Source organism: Aptenodytes patagonicus, chromosome Z, assembly GCF_965638725.1.
Source record: "Aptenodytes patagonicus chromosome Z, bAptPat1.pri.cur, whole genome shotgun sequence".
NCBI lineage: Eukaryota > Metazoa > Chordata > Aves > Sphenisciformes > Spheniscidae > Aptenodytes > Aptenodytes patagonicus.
In genome coordinates, this window is record NC_134982.1 from 797,486 (window position 1) to 819,937 (window position 22,452).

General features: G+C 54.8%; 1 protein-coding gene across 1 annotated transcript; it reads right to left on the reverse strand.

The window, feature by feature from the left end:
* Positions 1–428: 428 nt before the first annotated feature.
* On the reverse strand, positions 429–22,103 carry LOC143172579 (one cut domain family member 2-like). The gene is made up of 2 exons (XM_076362185.1): positions 20,963–22,103; positions 429–1,205 (listed from the first exon to the last, which is right to left on the reverse strand). The coding sequence occupies exons 1-2, from the start codon at positions 22,101–22,103 to the stop codon at positions 919–921; spliced, it is 1,428 nt and encodes a 475-aa protein (XP_076218300.1). The 3' UTR covers positions 429–918.
* Between the last annotated feature and the right edge of the window lie 349 nt (positions 22,104–22,452).

Genomic DNA, 22,452 nt, shown 5'->3' on the forward strand with positions numbered 1-22,452 from the left:
TAACAAGGACATTGTCGAGGAGAAACTAGATTCCGGGTAACTAAAAAGGATGTATTAATGACCTAAAAAAATCTAGATCTTTCAAAACGTTGTGTTTGCTCCATGTACTGTAGCAGTTAAATTGACCTCCTGAGTGTGCATCTGCATTAGGTACAAACACAGAACTTGTGACAAACTGCAAACTGTGCTTGAGGCTCGTGTGGTCACAGAGGTGTTCCCTACCGACTTTGGAAGTTAGACTGCATCTCGAAACAATTGCTGCAGTGAGTCCAGGATCGTACCTATTTCTATAGTTTCTGGCTTTGTGCTTGATACTTTGAGCTCAAGTGAACTGAATTTTTCTGATCCAAGATCAAGCTATACTTGCTGATTAAATTAAACAAACTAAAAAAACCAAACAAAAACTTAAATTTGATCTTTTTTTTTCCCTAAAACACTTAACAAAACCATGCCTGAGTTTTAAAAACAGGTTCTCAGATTCTTTAGCGTCTACGTGTCAGACTTTGTGCTCCATTCTCGCGTGGCTGCGCCACGGCGGCGAGCTTTGGTGCAGGGCGGTGTGGCCAGCACCGGCGCCCTGCCGGCAAACGCTGGGCACGGGCAGGCTGCCCAGGCTCGCAGCGGCACCCCTGCCGGCCAAGGCTCTTTGGGGCTCAGGAGAAACTTGCCTCACGAACGACTCCCCTACGTTTCAGACCTGCTTCGCCTGTCCTGAGCATAGTATTGTATAGAAAGAGGTTAATTTTTAACTTGCGCCTGCTAAGACTGACTAAAAGCCGTAAGAAGTGTCCTCTGTTACAGCTGGGCTGGGGTTTGTTTCCAGGAGGATTGTGCTTTAAGTCACCAGTGAAGGGCCCCGCTGCGAAGCCGCTCTCTCCGCCGTGCTGCGCCGTGCCGCGCCGCGCCGGCTGCTCCCCATCACGCTTTGGTACAGGTGCTGGGGGCCGAGGAGGAGCCCCCGGAGCTCAGGTCGTCCTGCCACTTCTCCAGGCTGCGCCGCCGGGCGTTCATGAAGAAGTTGCTGACGGTGGTGAGCTCCAGGCCCAGCTGCTGGGAGATGGTGATCTGCATTTCTTTGGAGGGGCGCTTGTTCTCCTTGAAGATGGCGAAAAGCGTTCTGCGCTGGAGGTCCGTGAAAACCAGGCGAGATTTCTTCTGGGAGTTGTTCCGCTCTTTGTTCGGCTCTTGCTCTTTGCGTTTGCAGGCTGGGGAAGGGGTGGGCAGAGACAGAGAGAAAGCGAGCGTCAGGACGCGCGTGGCTGCCCGCAGACCCTGCCGGCCGCTCTGGGCACTGAGACTGGCACGTGGCGGGTGCGAGCTGTCACCCTCCTGCAGGACCCACAGAGCCAGCGGTGCACAGCTGGCGGCTGAGCCAGCACCGTGCCGGAATGTGGGACCCGAGGGCTCGCGGAAGAATCCCAGGGGGGGCTATGCTGGTGTTCGCGCTCGCATCCCAAAAACCTGCATTTTCAGAAATTATTTTGGATGGGCACCTGATTGTTAGGCATTCGGGCATTGAATTCCTAGGCAATTGGAGCGCTCCCCCCGACCATCCCCAGACAGAGCCCTCAAATTCACTTGCCATTTCTGGACAGTGCACAACTTTGAGATTTTCCACACTTTTTATAAAGCCACCATCTGAGAAATGCGTTGCTCTTCTGTTACACCAGCATTAGAATTAACAATTTAGTTTATCTGATGTCAGCCTAGGAAAGAAAATGCAGAGCACATCCTTTTTTCCCCTCAATAGCTAAGACAAAGATTAATTCTTTGCAGAAACTTCTCATGTGCCATAGCATATAACAACTGCAGATTACTATTTTTTAACAAAACTGTGCAGGCCACTATTCCATAATGTAAACTCCACCCCCTGGGTAATGTACAGGACAGAGGAAATACAACTGGAAATTGCTGTTCATGCATTTAGAATAAATTTATCCATATTTTGGGACAGATAGATAGCCTTTTCTTTGATCTGCCATTCCAAACACATACTTAAAACAATTACCGTGGGCACAACGGTGAAGGCGGGAACCCCCCAAACCTGCTTTGTTAGTACAGTGGAAAGAACAGCTGAGCAAGCAGAAACTGCCCCCAGCCTCCTCCCAGTGCTCCCTACACGATTTGCAACACAAAAACACCCTCCATCTGGGGCTGCGGTGTGTTTTTTGGGCATCAGTTGAAATCTTCAGCACACTGAGCTGCCTTCTTGTCTGACAGCGAATGCAGGTAACTCCTGCCAGGCATTCCCCAGGGAACTGGTGCCGACGCATCCTTCTGCACCCACTTCCCCCGCTCACTCCCACTCAGCGGCAGGGTGGGCTGGTGAGGCGGCCCTGGCCGGCAGGAGGGATGCTCGCAGCACCTGCGCCAATGGGATCCTCTCCCAGAAGATGTCTGCAGGACGGAGAGGTGCTGGCGATACGCCCGTGGACACAGAGGGACGGATAAAACCCCACGGCAGGGGAGGACACGTGTTCGAACTCCACTCCCAGCTTTGCTCTGACCCAGGACAGGCTGCTCCACTCCCCACATTCATCTTTTCCACCCCCAAAAGGAGGCCTGGTTCTACCTCCCCAACAGCCAGGTCTAACACTTGTACAGGAGTTTTATTACTTTAAACACCCCAAAGCAAACCCTAGTCAAAGCTCCCATGGCAGCAACTTCATGTGACCACCACTGGGGAAAAAACATGTTCGATAGCACAAACTGCCACTGTCCAGCTGAAACTTCTGTTTGCTTGTTTTCTCCCGAAAGAGACCTCTGTGGCCACTTTTTAACCATTTACCAATTTATTTGTGGTTTCTATCCACTGCTGCAACAGCTGCTGTCTGAAAAAGCTGCCAAAACTTCAGACATCTGTTGTGAGATAAACTCATAACTTCTGGTGTGAGACCGTTTGCTTATGGCTTCGCGTAGAAATAACCAGACCACCTAGTGTGTGTCAAATTCTACAGCTCTCTGTGGGTTTGCACTTTCATGTGTGTCCTGGTTTCGGCAGGGATAGAGTTAATTTCCTTCCTAGTAGCTGGTACAGTGCTGTGTTTTGGATTTAGGATGAGAACAATGTTGATAACACACCGATGTTTTAGTTGTTGCTGAGCAGTGCTTACACTAGTCAAGGACTTTTCAGCTTCCCATGCTCTACCGACTGAGCAGGCTGGAGGGGCACAAGAAGCTGGGAGGGGGCACAGCCAGGACAGCTGACCCAAACTGGCCAAAGGGACATTCCATACCATGGGGCGTCATGCTCAGTACATAAACTGGGGGAAGCTGGCCGGGGGGGGCTGCTGCTCGGGGACTGGCCAGGCATCGGTCGGCGGGTGGTGAGCAACTGCACTGTGCATCACTTGCTTTGTGTATTATTATTATTATTGTTGTTGTTGTTGTTGTTACATTATTATTGTTATTATTATTTTATTTCAATTAATAAAGTGGTTTTATCTCAACCCACAAGTTTTTCTCACTTCTACTCTTCCAATTCTCTCCCCCATCCCACTGGGGGCGGGGTGGGGGAGGGAGGAGTGAGCGATCGGCTGTGTGGTACTCAGTTGCCGACTGAGGTTAAACCACAACAATGTGGTCTCTCACAGACTACAATGTTGAAAAGCTATGAAAAAACAGAAAGAAGTGAAATCACATCTTTCTGAGATGCCACGGCAGCAGTACCTGCTGTTTAGGCAATGTCCCTTGTCAGCAATTAGCTCTCCACACATCCCTAGATGACGTGGACATCCAGGCAGTCCCATGCAGCCTTTGCTCCAAAGTCATCTGGCAGCTGCCACCTGATGCACATGGTTTACGGCCAACCAAAGGTTCTCCGTCCTGCCTGCAGCCTCCCCCGGGCACCTCATACACCCTGCACAGCCACTGGCTGCAGTGCAGCCATGCTTGCCAGCAGCTCCATCCTCTTCATCACTGCTTCACAGCGGGTTCTTAGACTGCAATGACTGCATTTTCCATAAGCAAACTCAGAAGCATCGCTGAAACCAGGCATGGCATTACACGGCACGATACACTCACCCTGCATGATGCTTTTCACAAGCTGGTCCAGAAATGAGGTAACACTTCCCAAAGGAAATCATCTTTGAACATGCAGCTTTGCTGAAACACACTGGCTGATTTTTTTTCCCAGTGTCTGCTGGCGGTGGTTACCAGAGCCTGTCTCTGTGGAGGTGACAATACCTGGGCTTCCACAGCGGCAGGTCAGGCACTGGCTCGCCTTGGTCCTTCTCCCGCTCCTCCCCTAGGGTTTTTGCCCCAGCGTGACTCCCGGCAGTGTCACCACCCCAGGGCTCTGTGCCTCTTCTCCCTCCGTCCCACGCAGAGATCGCCAGGGGTCAGCTGCGGCAGCAGCCCATCACACACTGGAGGATGCTTCTCCAGCCACGGCACAGCAAGGCTGTGCAAGGGGAGGCCTCCAGGCATAAAGCCAGCTGAGCTGTCTAGAAACCTGGGCCCTATATATTTGAGTTTATCTGCATTTGGGTTTACAGCATGCATTTTGAAGCGCCTTCCAGGAGGACAAAATAGTCTAAAATACCCTGGATTGCAAATCTCTTTTAAAACAGGCAAATGTCTTTCTTCTGAGAAGAAATCTCCCCTTCCTCCTCAGATTGTTCTTATCACCTTAAAGCCTGACCCTCTGCTTTCCTGGGCCGGAGGTTCAGCAGGGCCATCCTCCCCGCCCCCCAGCTTGCTCCAGCCCAGGGAGCCGGCGGCGGCTGGGTGGGAAGGGCTGAAAGCCACAGGGCAGCTGCAGAGCCCTCGGGCAAGCCGGCAGTGCTCTGCGGGGGTCAGCAGCATCCCTCTCCCCAGGGCATCTCCCAAGGGCAAGGGCGAAGCCAGCCAGAAATGCCCGTCAGAGCTCAGGTCAGGCAGGGCAGCAGCGCCTGACCATTGCTGTGCCAAGCGATGCTAATGGAGCCTAAAAAAAAATCAGTATTAATAGCTGATCTGTATTTATTAGCACAGAGAGAACATCAAGTACTGAAACGAATACCGCTGCCATAGCATACCCAGATTTAAAAATAGCCTGATAAGGCTGTCTACACAGGGCAGTAAGATAAAAAAAATCCGTGTGTTGACATAGTTAGGTAATGTGCTGGGACAAAATAGGTAGAGTGAATTGGTAAGTGGACGGGTTTTTAAGCAGCCCTATTAAATAATTCTGCAGGTCTAGAATGTGAAATGAGAACCTGCTCCAAAAGGTAAAACTCAGACTGTGGAAATGTCTGTAATTAACCCAAACTCAGGACCGTACCCATCTACCTGTGCCTGAGCATGGCACCACAGGGAGCCTGGCTCAGCCGGGTGTATAATACGCTGATCAGTTTAGTTTTGTGCATGGGACAGTATTGAACAGGATTTCTGCAGGAAACTGGAATATTTTGTTGGAGTGGCTGATCCTGACCCCTCTCTTGCATGTGTTCTCAGCTGCCAAATTCCAGTGGCTGCAGCAGAGCTGCCTCTGGGAGGAAGGTCAGGGTCAGACCATTCAAAATGCCCCAAGAGGGCCAAAATGTAAGAGGAGGGTGCTCCGGAGAGTTGGGTCCAAACCCAGACTTACGGGTTATGGGTGAGCATCCCCGGGAGCGATTCACAGCACAGCCCCCCCGGAGGCAGCGGCACCAGCACAGGGTTTCTGCTGGGACCCGAGGGAGTGGGGTGGCAGCAAGGACGCTCCTGCGTGGGCAGGTCGGAGGCTGCAGGGTGAGCCCGTTACTGCATCCCGATGGCCAGACTTGGGTCTCCGGAGGTGATAAGCCCAAAGGCATCACACAGGAAGAATTTGGGTTCCCTGACTGCATCTCTAACCTACCAGATAACACACTCCACAGGCAATGTTTTACTGCCTGTCTGAGATGAAAAAGCAGATTTTAGGCTGGATTTCTGCATTCAATGCTTTACTTTGCCTTTTGTCTGGAATCCATGCGGCAGTACCCCCAGCACTGGGGATGTGACAAGCGCCTGCATCTTTGCTGCAGTTTCTAATAGGTTCCGGGACACTGGGAAGAGTCTAGTGTTTCCTAACATCACTAATTTATGTCCAGAGATACTCTGCGTTTTACAGTTATTGGTATCTTATAATAAATAATGCAAAGGTATGTGCTTTTCAAGGCATTCAGTAAATACTTTCCTTGAGCTGTTAAGTTTGCTCTTGAAAAGGCACCATAAAGGCAAATGTTGTTCCTTGACATGCATTTATCAGAAGAGAAAAATGGAGTGAGCACTCTAATAAAATAAAGATATTATCCAGGAAACCTGCCTACAGAAAGAGAAACATTTTAATAGTAGAGGGAAGGGAAGCGGCCATCTTGATTCTAAGAACAATTTGATTTATTAACTGCAGTTAATACTGAACATATTCTATGGAAGAGAATGGACAACTGGCAAGAATTGAAAGCCATAACTGTGGATAGCCATAACCAAAAAACTTCCCTTTTCTTCTACACTGGACTAAAGACACTTTACATAGAAACAATATAGAAGGAGCTCAGAAATAGATTCAGTACTGCCTCGCTTAATGTTGACTGAAGTGAAAACCCACCGATTTAAAGGGCATTAAGAGTGGTGCAGACCTGACACTGCACTGTGGGGCTGTGTCCCCAAGGAGGAACAGCCTGTCTTCAGTGAGCGTGGTTTTGTCCTGCAGCTAAAACTAAGAGAATGTTTAAAAAATGTTGCTTTAAAACAGAATTAGGTATTGCTTAGGAATAAAAAAATAAAATAAAAAGAAGCAGCCAGAGTAAATGTGGAGAGGCAGGAGGCGAGTCAGGCGAGGCACCAGGAGATGACGGGAATGAGCCCCAGAATCTCTGCAGTTCTCAGTGCTAATAAAGTTCCTCTTCAGAAAGACAACAACTATTCAGATGTTCAACTTTAAATATGCAAGACACTCCATTGATTTTTTTATTAGCGTTGTTGCAAGCCCGAGGTTAAGCATGTGCTGAAATATTTTGCTAGATCCCAGAGATAGGGAGGGCAGAGGCAGGCAGTCAGGCAGTCATCCCTCCTGGCTAACAGATAGAGCAGCTCTCAAAAAGTTTCACCCAACTCCGCCTTCCTGTGCGAGTGTTTGGCAGTTAGGAAATGTGCCACCCAAGTACCGTGCCCTGTTTGTCAGCCAGGGAAGCAAAACCCCGCCATCAGTCCAGGCTGCCCTGTGCAGCTCCAGCTCCGGGAACTGGGTAAAACCCCACTGCTCCTGGCTCATCCTCCTCTGTCTCCGCTGAGCCTTGCTAAGGGGCTGTCTCCCCGAATTCCCTGCACCCGTAAGCCAGCTCCCCTGATCAGTAAGGCCAGCACTCATTTCACCTAACATTAGCCAGGGAAAGCAGGGCATCCCATGTCCTGGCTTCCCCTGCAGCCAGGGCACAAGCGTCCCCTCCTGCAGGCAGACGCCTCGCTGCGAGCGGGTGACAGCGGGGAAGGACACGGCCTCCGCTCGCATCTGCCACGGACTCCGTCGTGTCTTGGGACACACCTCTCTAAAAAATTTCCTTTAAACTGCCCACACTTAATAGCTTTCAATACAACTCACATGGAAAAAAGAATCATATCACACTGCTTTGGAAGAAATCATGACCCCGCTGTAACCAGGAGCTGTAGTGACTGATGTGTACTGCACCAACTCCAGCATCTGCAACCCCACCTGCTTGAAAGGGATCTGCAGAAAAGTGGTGATTTTTTTAAATTTTATTTCTGCAAGCCTGGCTGAGTTTTGGTTTCCTTGTGAACTTCACATGCTTCTAATTTAAGCTCAATTTTTTTTGTCACTGAGTACCATTAAATTGAATATTTCCACTAATAGTTCATTTGTCTCATTTTCTGCAACAATAACTCTTATTTTCCATTTTCTTCCTCAGAAGAGAGGAACCCAGCCAGCCCCTGCATTACAAATAGCTATAAATCCTGAAAAATATCTAGAAATGTTTCAGTTGATAAGTATTGCCTTATAACTTCCGTTTATAAAGACTGAAGCACTGGGAAATTTACTCTATCATTAAAGATGAATGCATGGCAACTACCAGCAAAAGACAGTGGATTCACTAACGCCGCCGTGGGGGTCTCCCCTCCGCCCTCCTATGATAGGAACGCTCATCCCCCAGGAGCTGCGGTGGTCCCCAGCGCCCAGCGCAGCCCTGCCCGGCCCTGCCTACCCCCCCGCCAGGCTGTGGATCCCACTGCGCTCCAGCCCTAGCCCAGCTCACTCGGGAGAGCCGCGGCAGCTGGTGGATCCCTGCAGGATGGGACCCACAGTCCGGGGCAAGTCCTCCATGAAGCTGGTGAAAGCTCGATAAAATGCAATGGTTCAGATCAGACGATTTGGCATTTTCTCGTGGCAGTTTTTTTCACTGAAAGATATCCACAGGCTCCATCGTTAATGGCTGAAACAACGTGCGGCTCAGAGCAATCAATCTGCAGTGCGTAACGCTGGTCTTATGAAACCCAGAAGCAGCGTTGCATATCCCTATAGGCAGCAATAGTTCCTATCAGCTGTTTATGCATGCACAGAAAGACCAGTCCTTTTTATAGAAACTGCTTTTGCCATATGTAGGCCAAAATTGATTGATACGGAGCTCACCACTGTGAGTGGCAGCACTGCAATAGCATTCAGCCAAATCCTGCCCTCCAAACCCTCAGGCACGGGGCAGGGATGCTCACTGGAGTGAGCTGGGCCTCTTTCCTCCCTCAGCTCCTCTGCTTCCCTGCGCAGACTCTGTTGCTCCGGGAGGGAGACAGCCAGGGAGGAGGACATGAGGGTCACCAGCATCAGGAGGAGGAGGAGCAGGACAGGGAGGGGTCCCAGGGGCTGGGGTGGTGCCTGAGCAGTCCTCGGTGAAGAAGAGGAGCTGCTTGCAGAGCCAGGTGGTCTGGAGGCTTCAGAAAGTAAGATATGCAGAGCTTGGGGGTGTGTGTGTTCACGTGATCGCCGCTGGTGGCTAGTACATCCAGAGAAAGCCTATGTCCCGCACCTGAGAAAGAGGATAGGGACCGTGCCGCTGGCAGAGGATGGGGTGAACTCTGCTCTTCTGTGTCAGCGCTGCTTGGAGCTACACTTGTGGGCAAGCATGCCAACACAGAAATAATGATTGCTCAAGCAAAGGGAAAAGTGTTAATGTGAAATCTTCCACTGGCTAATGCCACCATGGCCGGCGCTGCAGGGAGTCTGGGAAGCCACATCCCAGAGATGCAGGAGCTGGTCCATAAGGGAACCCTGGGCGGTGATGCTTATGGGCAGAGGGGCTTTGCCAACCGGGCTTTAATATCACAAACTGTAGAGACAGGCACAGAGGGACCTGCGGAGACTACAGACCCATCCCATTTCTCTTCCGAGAGCCTGACATCAGTTTCCTTCGGATGTTGGAAACATTAATGAAAGAGATGGTGTGAACTCATGTCCTGTGAAGCACAAACACAGTGCAAGCCCGGCACTCATACAAACAAAACCCCAGCATAACTCTGATGTCAATCCATCTTCCCCCTCAGGTATCTCTACTTTTAAACAATTAGGCGAGGGGGTTTTAACCAGAAATCCTGGAGGACTACTTAGCAGTCTGAAATTTCTGAGGGCCATACTTCATGGTCTACTTTCACTGAAAAAAGCCTCCCTTTGTCCTCACCTCCTCTAAATTTGGTTCCCTGCAGTTTCTCAAGTTAACTAACACCCTCAGAGAATCACCGGTTTCATGATGTTTTTACTCTAATGGCAAAAGTGACTTTGGAACTATGAAACAAATAACAAATGTTAAGAAGGAGCCAAGTAGAGAACAATATTCCCTTAATCCAGCAGTAAGTCATTTCTCTTTATCGTTCATAAGGATAAGCCGTGAATATTGATCTCCTGTATGTGGTTTCATGCGGGTGTAGTACAAAGTCAACTAAACCCAGTTATCTGTCTGATGGAACTAAAAAATGTTCCTCAATTTGATTTCGGACAGAACTCAATGTGAAGGAAATTTAATTATGCTAGTAATACTGAACACAATGAAATGACCATCAAAAGGTTTTCCAAAGGTTTAAAATGTTTTTCTTTCACTATGATTCACTTAAAGCAACCTCTTGTATATCTGTGTTACTACAATCTCTTAAAAACTAGGCCTCAAAAATCAATTTGATTACCTCTCTGAATTAAGTATGCACAAATGAAAGCAATTGAGATCAATACAAATTAGGTTAAGTACTCCACTGTGTACAAAATCATTATGTAACAAGAAACAATTTGAATGAAGATGCAAATGATCACATTGTCGGGGTGTGCAGCCAGTGCGCCTTCACCTGCTCATTTCCATCGGCTGCACATACACGAAACCTTCCTGATTTTTGTAGTCCTGCATAATCCCTCTGACGGCATTTATCTAGAAAAACAGAATGTGCCCACAAATGAGAAGTGTAGCAGAAAGTGTTAATTTTGTTCTGCCAGAGAAGATCCACCGTTATTGGAGATCTCTTTGCTCACCCAAACCAACCCTCCTGTAACAGCAAGATGTTCCCTACACGGCAATTCCTGTTTGGAGATACAGGGATTCCTACAACACTCCGAGAAAGAAGCGCACAGCCTTGCTGTTTCCTGCCAGGAACGGGTTTTCTTGGTACTCAACCTGATTTTTCTCTCTCTTAATTCTGTCACGGAGGGAATGCCTTCCTGTCTAGGTCTTGCCTCCTTCAGCTATTTGAGAAGGAAAGATGAAGGGGTTTAGGGACTTGGTTCTTTTATATTTCTTTCTGGCATGTAGCAGGTCTCAGGCTATTTGTGTCAAATCTCTTGTAAATCTGCTGGGTGGCTGAAATTGGGCTGTAAATTCTGCCGGGCAGAGGCTGCTTCCTCCCGTGCAATGCTGCAACACCCATCTCAGTGCGGGATCTCTGACAAGGGCCTCTAAGTAGTATTGTAATATACTTCCATCATTAATACAGAATAATAAATAATAGATGGGAAAGGGCCAATTTATTGCACTCTAGGGCAAGAATGAGTGGAGGCTTGGTGAGCATGCAGTACAGTTTCAATGTACTCCTTGTCACTGAGCGGTTGCGAGCTCTAACCATGCACTGAAGCAGTTTTGGCAAGGCAGCCTCCCAGTTTCTCTTCTGTGGCCGAGGCAGGGAGCATCCCCTGACACTCAATATCCAGCCCTCTTTACAAACAAGCTTTTCTGTGAGCTGCAAAAGGAACAGACCCGGTTTCTGACAGATTTCTGTTTCAGAGTTGATCGTGAGCTCGTAAGGTCTCCTTTCCAATAGCTGGGGGATGTATAAGCTCGCCCTCCTGCCAGGACCACCATCCAGCGTGGTGCAAGCTCATGCCGTAGCCTTGTTGCAGGGCAGGCACTTATGGGATCTTCCTTCTCTCCATAGACTCCTGTCTTCACAACAAGGGGTACAACCGCCCACAATTACGTGTGAGACCTCTGGTCCTGGGTGCAATGACACCCTTGGGGTACCCCGCAGGGTACCAATGACGTTGTGCAGAGAGGAGCAGTGGGGCTGCAGGGACAGACAGACACACACCCTGCATAATTCCATCAACCTCGTCGAGGTGCCAAAATACACTTGTGGTGGTTCAGAGTCCCAGCTGCTTGCAGAAGCACAAGCTGACAGAAATTGTAGAAGCAGTAGCATTTAAATGCCGCCACCCGACTGTGATGAGCAGCGTCACCCCGTTTGCAGCGCTGATGTACCACCCCCCGGCACCATCAGCTCTTGCAGCAGCAAGACTGCTCAGGTACTCTATCGAGTCACAGCAAAACGTTGGATCCTTCAAACTGCGCTCTGCGAGTCCTTCACTTCTAACGCCTGGGAGATTTATGTTTCCTCTTGTTCTGGAGATTCTCCCTTTTGAATCCCAAAATAGTTTCCAGCTGAATTATAACACTTTTCTGTAACGAGGATTTATATTCCCTTCGTCAGAGCACAGAGCTGAAACCAAACCTTCCCCACACCGAGTGCTCTGCCTGTTGTAGCAGCATCTGCAAGTGATGCGCCAGCACATCCCCTCAAGTACCAGAATACAGCTGTGACCTTCTCCCTGTGGAGAAAGGGAAGTGCTTCAGGCATCTTTTCCAAGAAAGGACTGGGAATTTAAAGTTGAGGTAGGTGAGCAAGCACTGAATAGGAGTCTGAAACCTTAGAGTGCATTAGAATTTGAAATATCTTGCCTTCTTGTTTTCTGCTGATTACATCTAGCAGCTTTCCCATAGCTATGTTGCTTTGACACCCTCCCATGCTGCAGCTCCCTCCTGGCACCTTACACTTACAAGTCAGAGTTGCGAGCTGAGTCCCATGGGCCCTACTGCAAGGGAAAGTACGGATCTACTGAGTTCTTGCTGTGTGCCTCCAGAACCAGCTTGTTTTCAGAAATTCTGACTCATGGGCGAAAGCAGGAAATGATTATTTCCTTTTAATGGCTGTTATTGATAGGGCACAATTATGAAGAACAGGAGACGACAGGAGCAAAGCTCTGCTGGCTTATCTGCGAAAGCCAGACCTGTGTTGCTCTCCTGGCTCTCCGAGCTCTCCTTGCACTTCAGACAATGACTGCTGAATACAGAATGCAAAAGCAGGCCTGGGAGGAGTGACGTTCTTTGCCATAAAGTCAGGTTCCCATTTCCGTCTTCCCAGGGGCTTACTTCACAGTAAGCTTCAGCAGAAGAGGTAAGTGTCCTTCCTCCCCGAGCACCAACAAGGTAGCGTGTGGATGTGAGGAAGGGAGTGAGCTCCCTCCAGGCAGAGGGGCCGTGGGTCTCCCACCTCCACAGTGAACGTGCTACCATGCAGCTGGTGAATGGGAGGTGGGATGGCTCTTCAGCAGGCTATGTGGGTGATAGCAGTTGCATCAAGTAGTGCTCCTATCACCCCAGTGGTACGAGCTAGCTGACACCGAGCGTGGCTCCGGCATCGGGTCTGTGAGGCCATGCCCCACAGGACACCTCTTCTGCGGTGCACGGTCAGGGCTGGATGTGAGAGGAGAGCCAAGAAGCTCCAGGATCCAGGCATGATGGAGGAGAAATTTGGCACTAAAGATGCCAGAAGGACAGGGGAAAAGCTTTGGCAGCTTATACCTAATCTGTGTGAGCCTCTTCACATTGGGAGCCTGTGGTTGGGGTTGACACGGTGCCGTGGTGCCCACTGGTCCTTACCAGCAATAGCTGGAGGAAAGGTGCTTGTGCTGTGACACTGGCTGCCGTGGAAAGCAGCGGTGTCCTGACCTGATATGGGAACAAGTGGGCATGATAAGCACAGAGGAGAAGGAAAACAGAGAAGATGTGTGGGAAGCTCTCCGAGGAAGACTTCCTCATGCTCTTCCTTTATCTTTTTCAGCTGTGTGCTGCTTGCCAAAGCTTAATGCCTCAGCGCAGGCCCCCGTTCTTAAATGCCCATTATGACAAGACGAGATCTGCTGGAAAATCACCACTACTCATAAATATGTTCCCTGCTTACTTAGAGATATTTTGGTCTCAGAGACAATTTGTGTTTTGGGAAACTGCCAGCCTCTATCGCTTGTCTAATAATTCCTTTGTGCAGCATTTACCAGTGGTTTGAGTCCCCTTTTTTCACAATGGAGTAGTTGATTTTATAGCTCAAAACCCCCAAACAATCCCAAAACACTCAAATTTCTTTTTTGATTGCATTTCTATCTGCCATCAGTGAGTTGTCTGGTTGGTCTTATCACTGAACCCATTTGAGATTAGTCTATTTTGTATGATTTCTGTGTACAAAAATCCTCTATAAATCAGAAAGCCTTTTATGCAAAAGTCTGCAAGATTGATAGAGCTGGATACAAAATCTTTTACCTGGGAAAAAGAGATGTATTATCTGTCCCATTGGACATAATGCTTTCTCTGCATATTCATCTCCAAAATATGATGGGGCTTTTTTCTAGAGAAGACAGGGAGACAAGATAGTAGTCTTAAATACAAACAGATTGCTATCAGAAGAAAGGGAGTAATTTTTTTGCTGTGTCTAGCAGGGATAAGATGAGAAGCAAAGGATTTAAAAGACAAAAAGGGAGATTAAGGCTAGTCATTAAGGATTTTTTTGTACCTGTAAGCCCTAGAAGAGATTGCCTAGGTAGCCTGAGAAACCCCCATCACTGGAGATTCTTGAAGAATGGGGCAGACTGTCAGGACAAGTGATGTCTCAAGTCCTTTTCAGCCCTGCTTTCCCTGTTAGATTAATTCTCCGTATACCTGCAGAGCCCTGTTTCCACTCTGAAGGCAGCCACAGGGGAGCTCCTCTGATGCGAGGAGTCTGCTACTTTCAGTGCGTGGAGACTCAGAATAGACGTGTTGGGTTACTGGCAAGAAGCTTGTCATCTCTGAGTAATGTCTAATTGGAAGGGATGAAAAAGCCACTTGCAACTGGTGGATGGCAGGAACATCTAGGACAAGATTTTGTGACTAATACAAGGGAGGAGTGCTAAGGATGAGCAACCGGGGCCACGGTGCAGAAAAAAAGAAGCGCAAAGTTTGAGTGAAAACGCCCCTATAAAGAATGAGGGAAGAAACAGCGTCAGTTACTGGAAAATAATCCTTTTGGCAAAAATATTCTCTCCTTTATGTGTTCCTTGCCGCAAATAAATTCTGTCAGTTTTCAAATGCAGAGAAATATTTGAGTTTGGGATATTTCAGTTCAAATGGTGATGCCCAAGAGATACTAGGAAAAAATGAGATGCTGGGAAAAAAATCTAATAAGGAAATAGTGAAGAACAGATAGGAAAATCTCAGAATGAGTAACACATTGATAGACTAATTGTTTCTTTAAAAAAAGTAGAGGGGAAAAAAGATAGAAATGCATTTAATGACAAATGTGGTCAGATTTATCTTTATCAACCAATCAAGAGACTGATAAAGACTGGCTGCTTAACAAAAATGGTATTCAAATTTCTGCAGGGCAGAAATGTCTTCAGAAATAATGTAGTACAAAAAGATAGGGCAGAATATTATTTCAGAAAGTTGGTACATGAGAAATATAATTTATCACCCAGCACCACAATTTACCGCATGGATTGTTCAAACATAACCACTAATCTATATCTGAAGAGAGTACTAATATTTCAAGCCACTAAGCACCTTTCAAAGAATCTTTATGTATCTGTATATTTAGTTCAACACTAAGAAATAGTTTTATATATAGATAATGCACTTGATACAGATGTTGTTATGCCTGAATTTTTAGCTGTACCTACAGACAACAAAATAGTCTCAAAATCCGGAGAAAGAAGCATTAGGTAGAGCACAAAGAGGCAGAGGACGGGCGGATAACAACAGCCCACACATACACAACCCACCCCTCGCAATCAGCTACAGCAGGGGGGCTCTCCCGGGCGCTGGAGGGTTGAAGGGTACAGTAGGGTCAGCTGCACGAGCGCAGCCCTGGCCTTGGTGGGATGCGGAGCCACCATCCCTCGCTCCTCTGTTATGGCCCCCCACGGTTTACCGGGGCCTGGGCCAGGAAGAGGCCACAGCCACTGCCTGCCCCGGGGTGCCTCACCCCTCTCCTGCTCCCCTCTCTCCTCCTTTGCCTTTCCCCTCCTAGCTCTCCTGCTCCCCTCCATCCCTCTCACGCTCCCCCGCATCCCTCCGGCCCCCTCCATCCCTCCCCTGTTCCCCTCCATCCCTCCGCCCCCCCACCTCTCTGCTCCCCTCCATCCCTCCCCTGTTCCCCTCCATCCCTCCGCCCCCCCACCCCTCTGCTCCCCTCCACCCCTCCCCTGTTCCCCTCCATCCCTCTCCTGTTCCCCTCCACCCCTCCCTCCCCTCCCTCCCTCTCCTGTTCCCCTCCACCCCTCCCTCCCCTCCCTCCCTCTCCTGTTCCCCTCCACGCCCCCCTCCCTCCCTCCCTCCCTCCCTCCGCCCCCCCGCTCCGCTCCCCACCGCTGTCCGTGGTGCTGACGGATCGCGCTCGCCGCCGCCCCGCCGGCTCCGCCCGCCGCCGCTCCCGTCCCGCACCCGGCGGTCCGCCCGCCGCTCCGGCAAGCGGGGTTTGACGGGCACCCCCCCGCCGGGCGTCGCTCCCCGCCCTTCCCGCGTGGATCGCTGCCGCACCTCCCGCAGGGAGGCCAGAGCCGGCCCGCTCCCGGGCGCACAGAAGCTCGCCGAGCCTCTCTGCGTGGCGAGACCCGCCCTGCGCCCACAGCGGGCAGAGGTCGCGGGGGGAGAAGCAGAGCTCGTCCCTGCGCAGGCCGCGCACTCTGGACGCGCTCCGGGGACGAGACGCCGCGGGGAGGGCGGTCGAGGACCGGAGCAGCGCCGCCCGCCACCCCCTAGCACTCGCGGAGCAAAGGCCACACACGGCCGGGGCTTTCACGCGGGGACCCGGGATGGAGCTTCGAGCACAGCTCCCACGAAACCGAGTCCTCCGAGCCCGTGGATGGGCGCGCCCCCCGCTGCCCGGGTGCCCGGCACGGGGACGCCGCAGGGCGCTGAGCGGCGGGGCTCCGCGGCGAGAGACCCGCGGGGCGGGGGGGGGGGGGGGGAGAGAGAAAGAGAGACCCCCGGCAGCCGCCGCTGCCCCTCGGCCGAGCAAAGAAGAGCAGGGCTGACACAGCCGCCCCCCTCGAAACGCGCTGCGATCAAAGGGATATAAATAAATACGGCGAGGTCAGCGCGCCTGTTTTGCACAAATGAATCATTGATGGTGTTTTGGTACAAAACCGTTTAATCATCAATAACGTGATTCAGCAATCGGGAAATGTAAACAAGCAGCGCAAGCGTTTTGCTGACCGGCCCCGAAAAATGGCTAGTAAAGACCCCTGCGGGGTACGGGCTCGCCCGGCCGTGCCCTGCCTCGGTCACGAACACCGGGGAGCGCTGCCACCGCCGCTGCTCAAGGCCGTCAGCGACTTCGGTGGGGTTACACGAAGGGACTGGGTAAAGAAACGCTTCGCTCTGCCCCGGCAGGAGCTCGCCGCCCTCGGAGCCCGAGGCCAAGCTGCCGCGGCTGCTCCGCGGGTCGGGGACACCAGCACGAGAACCACACGCTCAGCAGCACGCCTTGTGCACCCAAGGGTCTTCACCCGGCATCTCGGAACCCGCTTGAGCCCGGTGGCTCGCAGGAGAACACGGCATGGAGTTGTTTTAATTGCATTCTTCTTGCGTTTACCTAGCAGGGACTTGGTGACAGTGCCCCGAGGTTCAGCGCTTTGCGGGCAACCCAGGCATTAGGACGTGGCTCCGTGTTCAATTAACCTGAACCGCAGTTGAACCCTGCCCTCTGAACTCACCGCGCAGATAAATACATTGACTCGCCTGGAGATCATTAATATTTTTCACCCCGGCAGAAATTCAGGGACTGCCCGACGGGGCCGGAGCCAGTCAAGCCTTCACCGAGACGTTTCCGCGGCCGCGGGCGGGGGGGGGGGGGGGGGGGCGGCGGGCAGGGTCCTGCCCGGAGCCCCGGAGCCCCGCTGCTCTGGGGCCGCCCCCGCCCCGAGGGGCAGCCCCGCTCTCCCGGCAGGAGGGAGCAGGAGAGGGGACGCCAGCCCGTTCCGGGGACGAGGTCCCGGGGGCGATGCCGCCGTCGAGGCAGACCGAGAACGCGGGGACCGGTGGGGTTTCTCGCGTTTCGTTTTGCTTTGCGGGAGGAGCGTTCGCCCGAAGCCCAGCGCAGCTCCCCCGAAACCCCGTCCCTGCTCCAGCTGTCCCGGGGGGAGCCCGATCTCCCCGGGAAGGCACTCGCCGCTTCCCCCGGCTGCAACCGCAGCAACACTCGCACGGTCACGCCAAGACGATGTTTCACTCTCGGATCTCCAAAGCGCGCACCGAGCTGCCTATTCACATCGTGCGCTGCCCACACCTCTGCCCGGGCAGCCGGCCCTCCCTGCCCCTACTGCTCCAAGCAGCGCAGCACCGGCGCTGCTTCCAGCACAGGAACGGCCGAGCACCATCCGCCGGCTTAGGAGTCTTTCAAAAGAAGAGCTAATAAGCACAGAAATAATAAGAAATAATAGGATAGCATAGGATAGGATAGGATAGGATAGGATATTATTACATATCTTCTATAATAAGAAGAAATAATAAGCACACCCCACTGCTACAGCTCCCACCGGGAGAGGGGGGGATTTCCCTCAAAGGACAACAGATTTTCGTCCCGTTTGGGAAAACTTACAGGAGCACGGGGCAAGTTGGCCGGTTTTCAGAAATCTGAAATACTTTCGGCTTATTCCCCTTGCTCGGAGGGATTTAAGCAGGCGAGTAAAGGGGAAGAAGGAAGCACCGAGGCAATGAGGCTGCATATTCACACGTGGTAAGAAAAAAAAAAAAATCGATTTCCCGAAGGGGACGGTAATTTGCAAAGGTCTTTTCCGCTCCGGCTCCCACTCCACGGGGAACCCGTGCTCACTCGGCCACCGAGCTCTCTCCAAACTTTACTCCTGGATGCAAAGGCATCACTGCGACGAATTCAGGGGGAACTGGGAAAGTGGAGATCCAGAATTATATATGCATATCTCCGTGTGTACGGGTGCATAGGTGCGATTTCTGATTTTCTGCCCTATATGTACGGCTCCGTGGGGAACCCCCCACCCGGGACCGATGCTGGGAAGGAAAAGCACCAGCAGCATTACTGGAAATGAGCCGGCTCAGGTTCCAGATCAATGAAAACTGGGTCCACGCGTTTATGCTCCTGTTGCCAGCATTAATGCTCTTTTAATCTTCTAAACATTATCTGCATCGATTTCCCTCTAGATACGCGTTTGTTTGAGAAGGCGACATCACCGCGCGCTCCGGCAAAAAAACCCAAACCCTTTCTGTTCCTCTGATGCTCCCGTTGCAGACAAACCTCGGGACCTTCATTTGGTTGATGATGCAGAAGAACTGGATACCCAGGGGTTGTTGGAAAGGACGGGAGGAGTTTGCAGCCGCTGTTAGAGCCAAGAAGGAGATCAGCATCCCTGCCCCGAGTCCTCCTTCCCCCGTCCCGGCCAAGCCGGGCTCGGGGCACGGTGGTCTTACACCTTCACCTTGAGAAAGCCCTAGCATCCTCCGAGAGGCTTTTGAAGGCCCCAGAGCGGTGTCTGTTTAACCCACAGCATCTCCGGTTGGGGGTCGGGCTGGGATTACGGTCATCAATAATTCATGGCTCCTCGCCCCCCTGCTCTGCCGCATCCCACCCCCGCTCGGCAGCTGCCCCGCATGCAGGGACCCTCTGCGCCCGCCTCCCTGCCAGGGGGGGGAGAGCATCCCACCGCCTCCAGACAGGAGAGGGAGAATGAGCGGCCCGGAGTCCTGCACACACTTCTTGTGGCAGAGGGAATCCCGTGGCAGAAGGCGAGGTCTCGGCGCGGTTGGGGTGCGGGTCTGCAGGCAGCCCCGCCGCAGGCAGCCCCCCGGCCGGCCCGAAGAGCTGAGCTGCCGCAGGGCGCGGGGGGGCCGGGGCTCGCCCCCCGCTCTCCAAACCGCATTGTTCCCCCTGTCTCCGCCGAAGACAAAGGAGGGGCGAGCGCCCACCGGGGCCTCCCGAGCCCCCGTCCTCGCCCGCAAAGCCACGCAGAGCTCTGCCCCCGTTACTCTGCGGGCTGTAGGAAGTGCGGAACTACCGCGGCACCAGCGCGGCAGGAACGACACGGTACCATCGCGGAGAGCGGGGAAGAGCCGCCGGGAGGGTCCAGCTCGGGCAGAGACCCCCGCCTCTCCCCTCAGCCACCCCTCCGTGTGTGCCAGCAGAGTGGGCTCCGGGGCGAGGGGCAGCCCGCTCGTACCTGCCCCCTGCTAATCAATAACGCGAGAGGATTAATCCGTCCAGATCGGAATCAATCGAAATAAAAGAAGGACGGACTTGTCGGAACAAACATCCCCAGGGTTCTCAGCTGCGCTTGTGGACATGTCGCTGTCACAGCGGAGAGCCACGCCGGACACAGGCACACACCACCGCGCCTGCGGTCTGTGCGTCTGTCCACGCGTGTCTGTCCGTGCCACAGCCCGCCCATTTACCATATATCCACATCAACCAGATGAGCAGTTTCCACGGAGGGGAAGACAGACGCGTGACAGGCTATGTTCCTCAGCAGGCGCCGGGCGGCCCTGCCCGAAGTCCTGCGTTACCGTGGGACTGGACAGAGAAGCGAGCGGTAGCGAACGCGTTTCTGCCGACACCGCTCTGCCCTCGGGCAGCCACAGCGGGGCTGGGCGGCTGCGGATGCGCACCCCGGCGCCGGCACGTCCCCCACCGCGCGGGAAGAGATTTCGCCGGGTCTTCCCCCCTCTGCCTGCCCCCCCCCCCCCGAGCCCCCCGCAGCGCGGTGCGGGGCGGGTGCTGCCGGGGGTCGCTGCCGGCCGCCCCGCTGCCCCCCCGCCTCCGCGCCCGCAGAACAATGGGGGCTGCGGCGCCCCGCGACCGCGCCAGGGGGCGCCCGCGCGCCCTCCGCGGGACAATGAGGCCGGGCCGCGGGGCTGCGCGGGGCTGCGCGGGGCTGCCGGCCCCCCCAGCCGCTCCGCCCGGCCCCGCCTGCCCTGGGGACGCGGTCCCCCCCGCCCGGGGGCGGTCAGTCTCTCCCGGTGCGCCCGGGAGCGCTGGGAGCGGCATGAGGGATGCTCGCTGCGAGCGCGGAGCGTTGCGGCAGGCGCGGGGCGGTGCGGCAGGCGCGCAGGGCGCCCTTCAGCACCCGGCCGGGGAGAGCTGCCCCGGCCCCGCCGCCCGGCAGCGGCCGCGGGGGGCTCCAGGCCGGCGCTGGCAGCGGAGAGCGTCTCTCCGCCGGGCCCGGAGCCCCGCCGAGCCCCGCCGGCTCCCGGCCGGGCTGCGCAGGTGCCGGCGCTGGGGGAGGCGGAGGGCAGGCCGGCCCCGAGCCCTTGTCCCCGCGCCCGGCCGCTGAGCGGGCGAGGCGGAGCGCGGGAAGGGGAGGCCGCCGAGCCGGGCCGGTACCGGCGGGAAGCGCCCTGCGGAGCCGGCCGGGGCGGCGCTCGGCTCCCGGAGGGTCGCGCTCCGCTCCCCGCCGGCCTCCCGCGGGGCGCCGGCCCGCACCTACCTGCCAGCCGCAGGGCCGACATCCTCTGGAACTCCGGCTCCTGCAGCCACTTCCACATCCTCCGGAAGGTCTCCCGGCCGGACTTGAGTTTACTCCAAGGCTTAGGGTTCCGCAGCAAGTCCGAGAGGGTCCCCTGAGAGCGGCACAGCACCCGCTGGGCGAAGATGGCCTGCGGGATGCTGTAGCGCTTCAGCTCCGCCGTGATCCTTTGTGCCACTTCTTTGGTGTTGATCTCCTCCAGCTGCCCCGAGCTGCTCACCTGCGAGCCGGAGGAGGAGGAGGGCGGCCGCTCCCGGCCGGCGGGCAGCGCGGGCCCGTGGGGCGGCGGGTGGCCCGGGTGCGCGGGGTGGTGCATGCCGTTCAGGTGGGGCATCATGGCGGGGGGCGTCCCGAGCCCCCGGGAGAGGTGCTGGTCCCCCCGCGCCAGCATGGCCGCGTGGGCGTCGAAGTTGGGGCTGAGCATCTTCTCGTGGCCGGGCGGCCCGTAGCCGTGGAGGCCCTGCTGGGCGTTGTGGAGGGGGCCCAGCCCGTTGCCCAGCGGCGAGAGGCTCTGCCCCATGCCGGGCATCTCCTTGTAGGGCCCGTAGAGGTTGTTGACGGCGGGCAGCCCGCGCTCGTCCCGCATGAGGGCGAAGCTGCCGCTGACGTTGCCCGAGAGGCGCTGGTGGTGGTGGTGGTGGTGGGCGTGCGGGTGGGCGTGCGGGTGGTGGAACTTGTCGGAGACGGTGGAGATGGGCGGCAGGGGCTGGAGTGGCGTCAGGGTGGTGTAGGTGCTGCTCATGCCCATGCCGGGCGGCGAGGACTCGCAGGGCATGCTCATGGCGTGGTGCAGCGGGATGGAGAGCTCGGGGCGGTACTCGGCGGCGCCGTCCAGCAGCGAGGCCATGCTGGACACCATGGCCGGCCGGGCGGCGGCGGGGGCCAGCTCCTGGTGCGGCGGCGGCGGCGGCGGCGGCGGGGGCACCCGGAGCGGCCCGGCGCCGCGGCCGCCGTGGTGGGGGCTGGGGCTGCCCATCAGCTCCGGCTCATGGCCGGCCGCCCCGTGCAGGCTGCCCAGCGGCTCCATCGCCATCTCGGGGTTCATGGCGCAGGCACCCGGCTCCCTGGCGAGGCATCGACGGGCGCTGCGGCCGCTCCTCATTCACTCATGGGGGCGGCGGCCGCGCCGGGGCAGCGCGCCGCGGCCCGAGGCCGCCCGCTCCGCCGTCCCCGCGGGCAGCGGGCAGCGGGCAGCGGCCGCTCAGCCGGGCCCGCGCCGGCCCCGCGCCATGTCCTCGCCTCGCCGCCGCCGCCGCCGTCTGCGGGCGGCGGGAGCTGTCCAGGGCGCGCTGCGCGCACAGCCTGGCCGCGCCCGCTGGGCCGGGCCTGCGCGACTGACAGGCGGCGCGGCCGCGCGGGCCCCGGGGCGGGGCGGGCCCGCCAATGGCGGCGCGGGGCGGGGCGGTGGGACGGGAACCGCCGGGCCCTTAAAGATGCCGCGGCCCTTTGTA

Excerpts from the sequence above, each read along its gene's own strand:
- LOC143172579 (XM_076362185.1), bottom strand. The coding sequence starts at position 22,103 with ATGAGGAGCGGCCGCAGCGCCCGTCGATGCCTCGCCAGGGAGCCGGGT. Across the intron at positions 1,206-20,962 it reads GTCGGCCCTGCGGCTGGCAG|CCTGCAAACGCAAAGAGCAA; the intron begins GTAGGTGCGGGC and ends CCCCTTCCCCAG.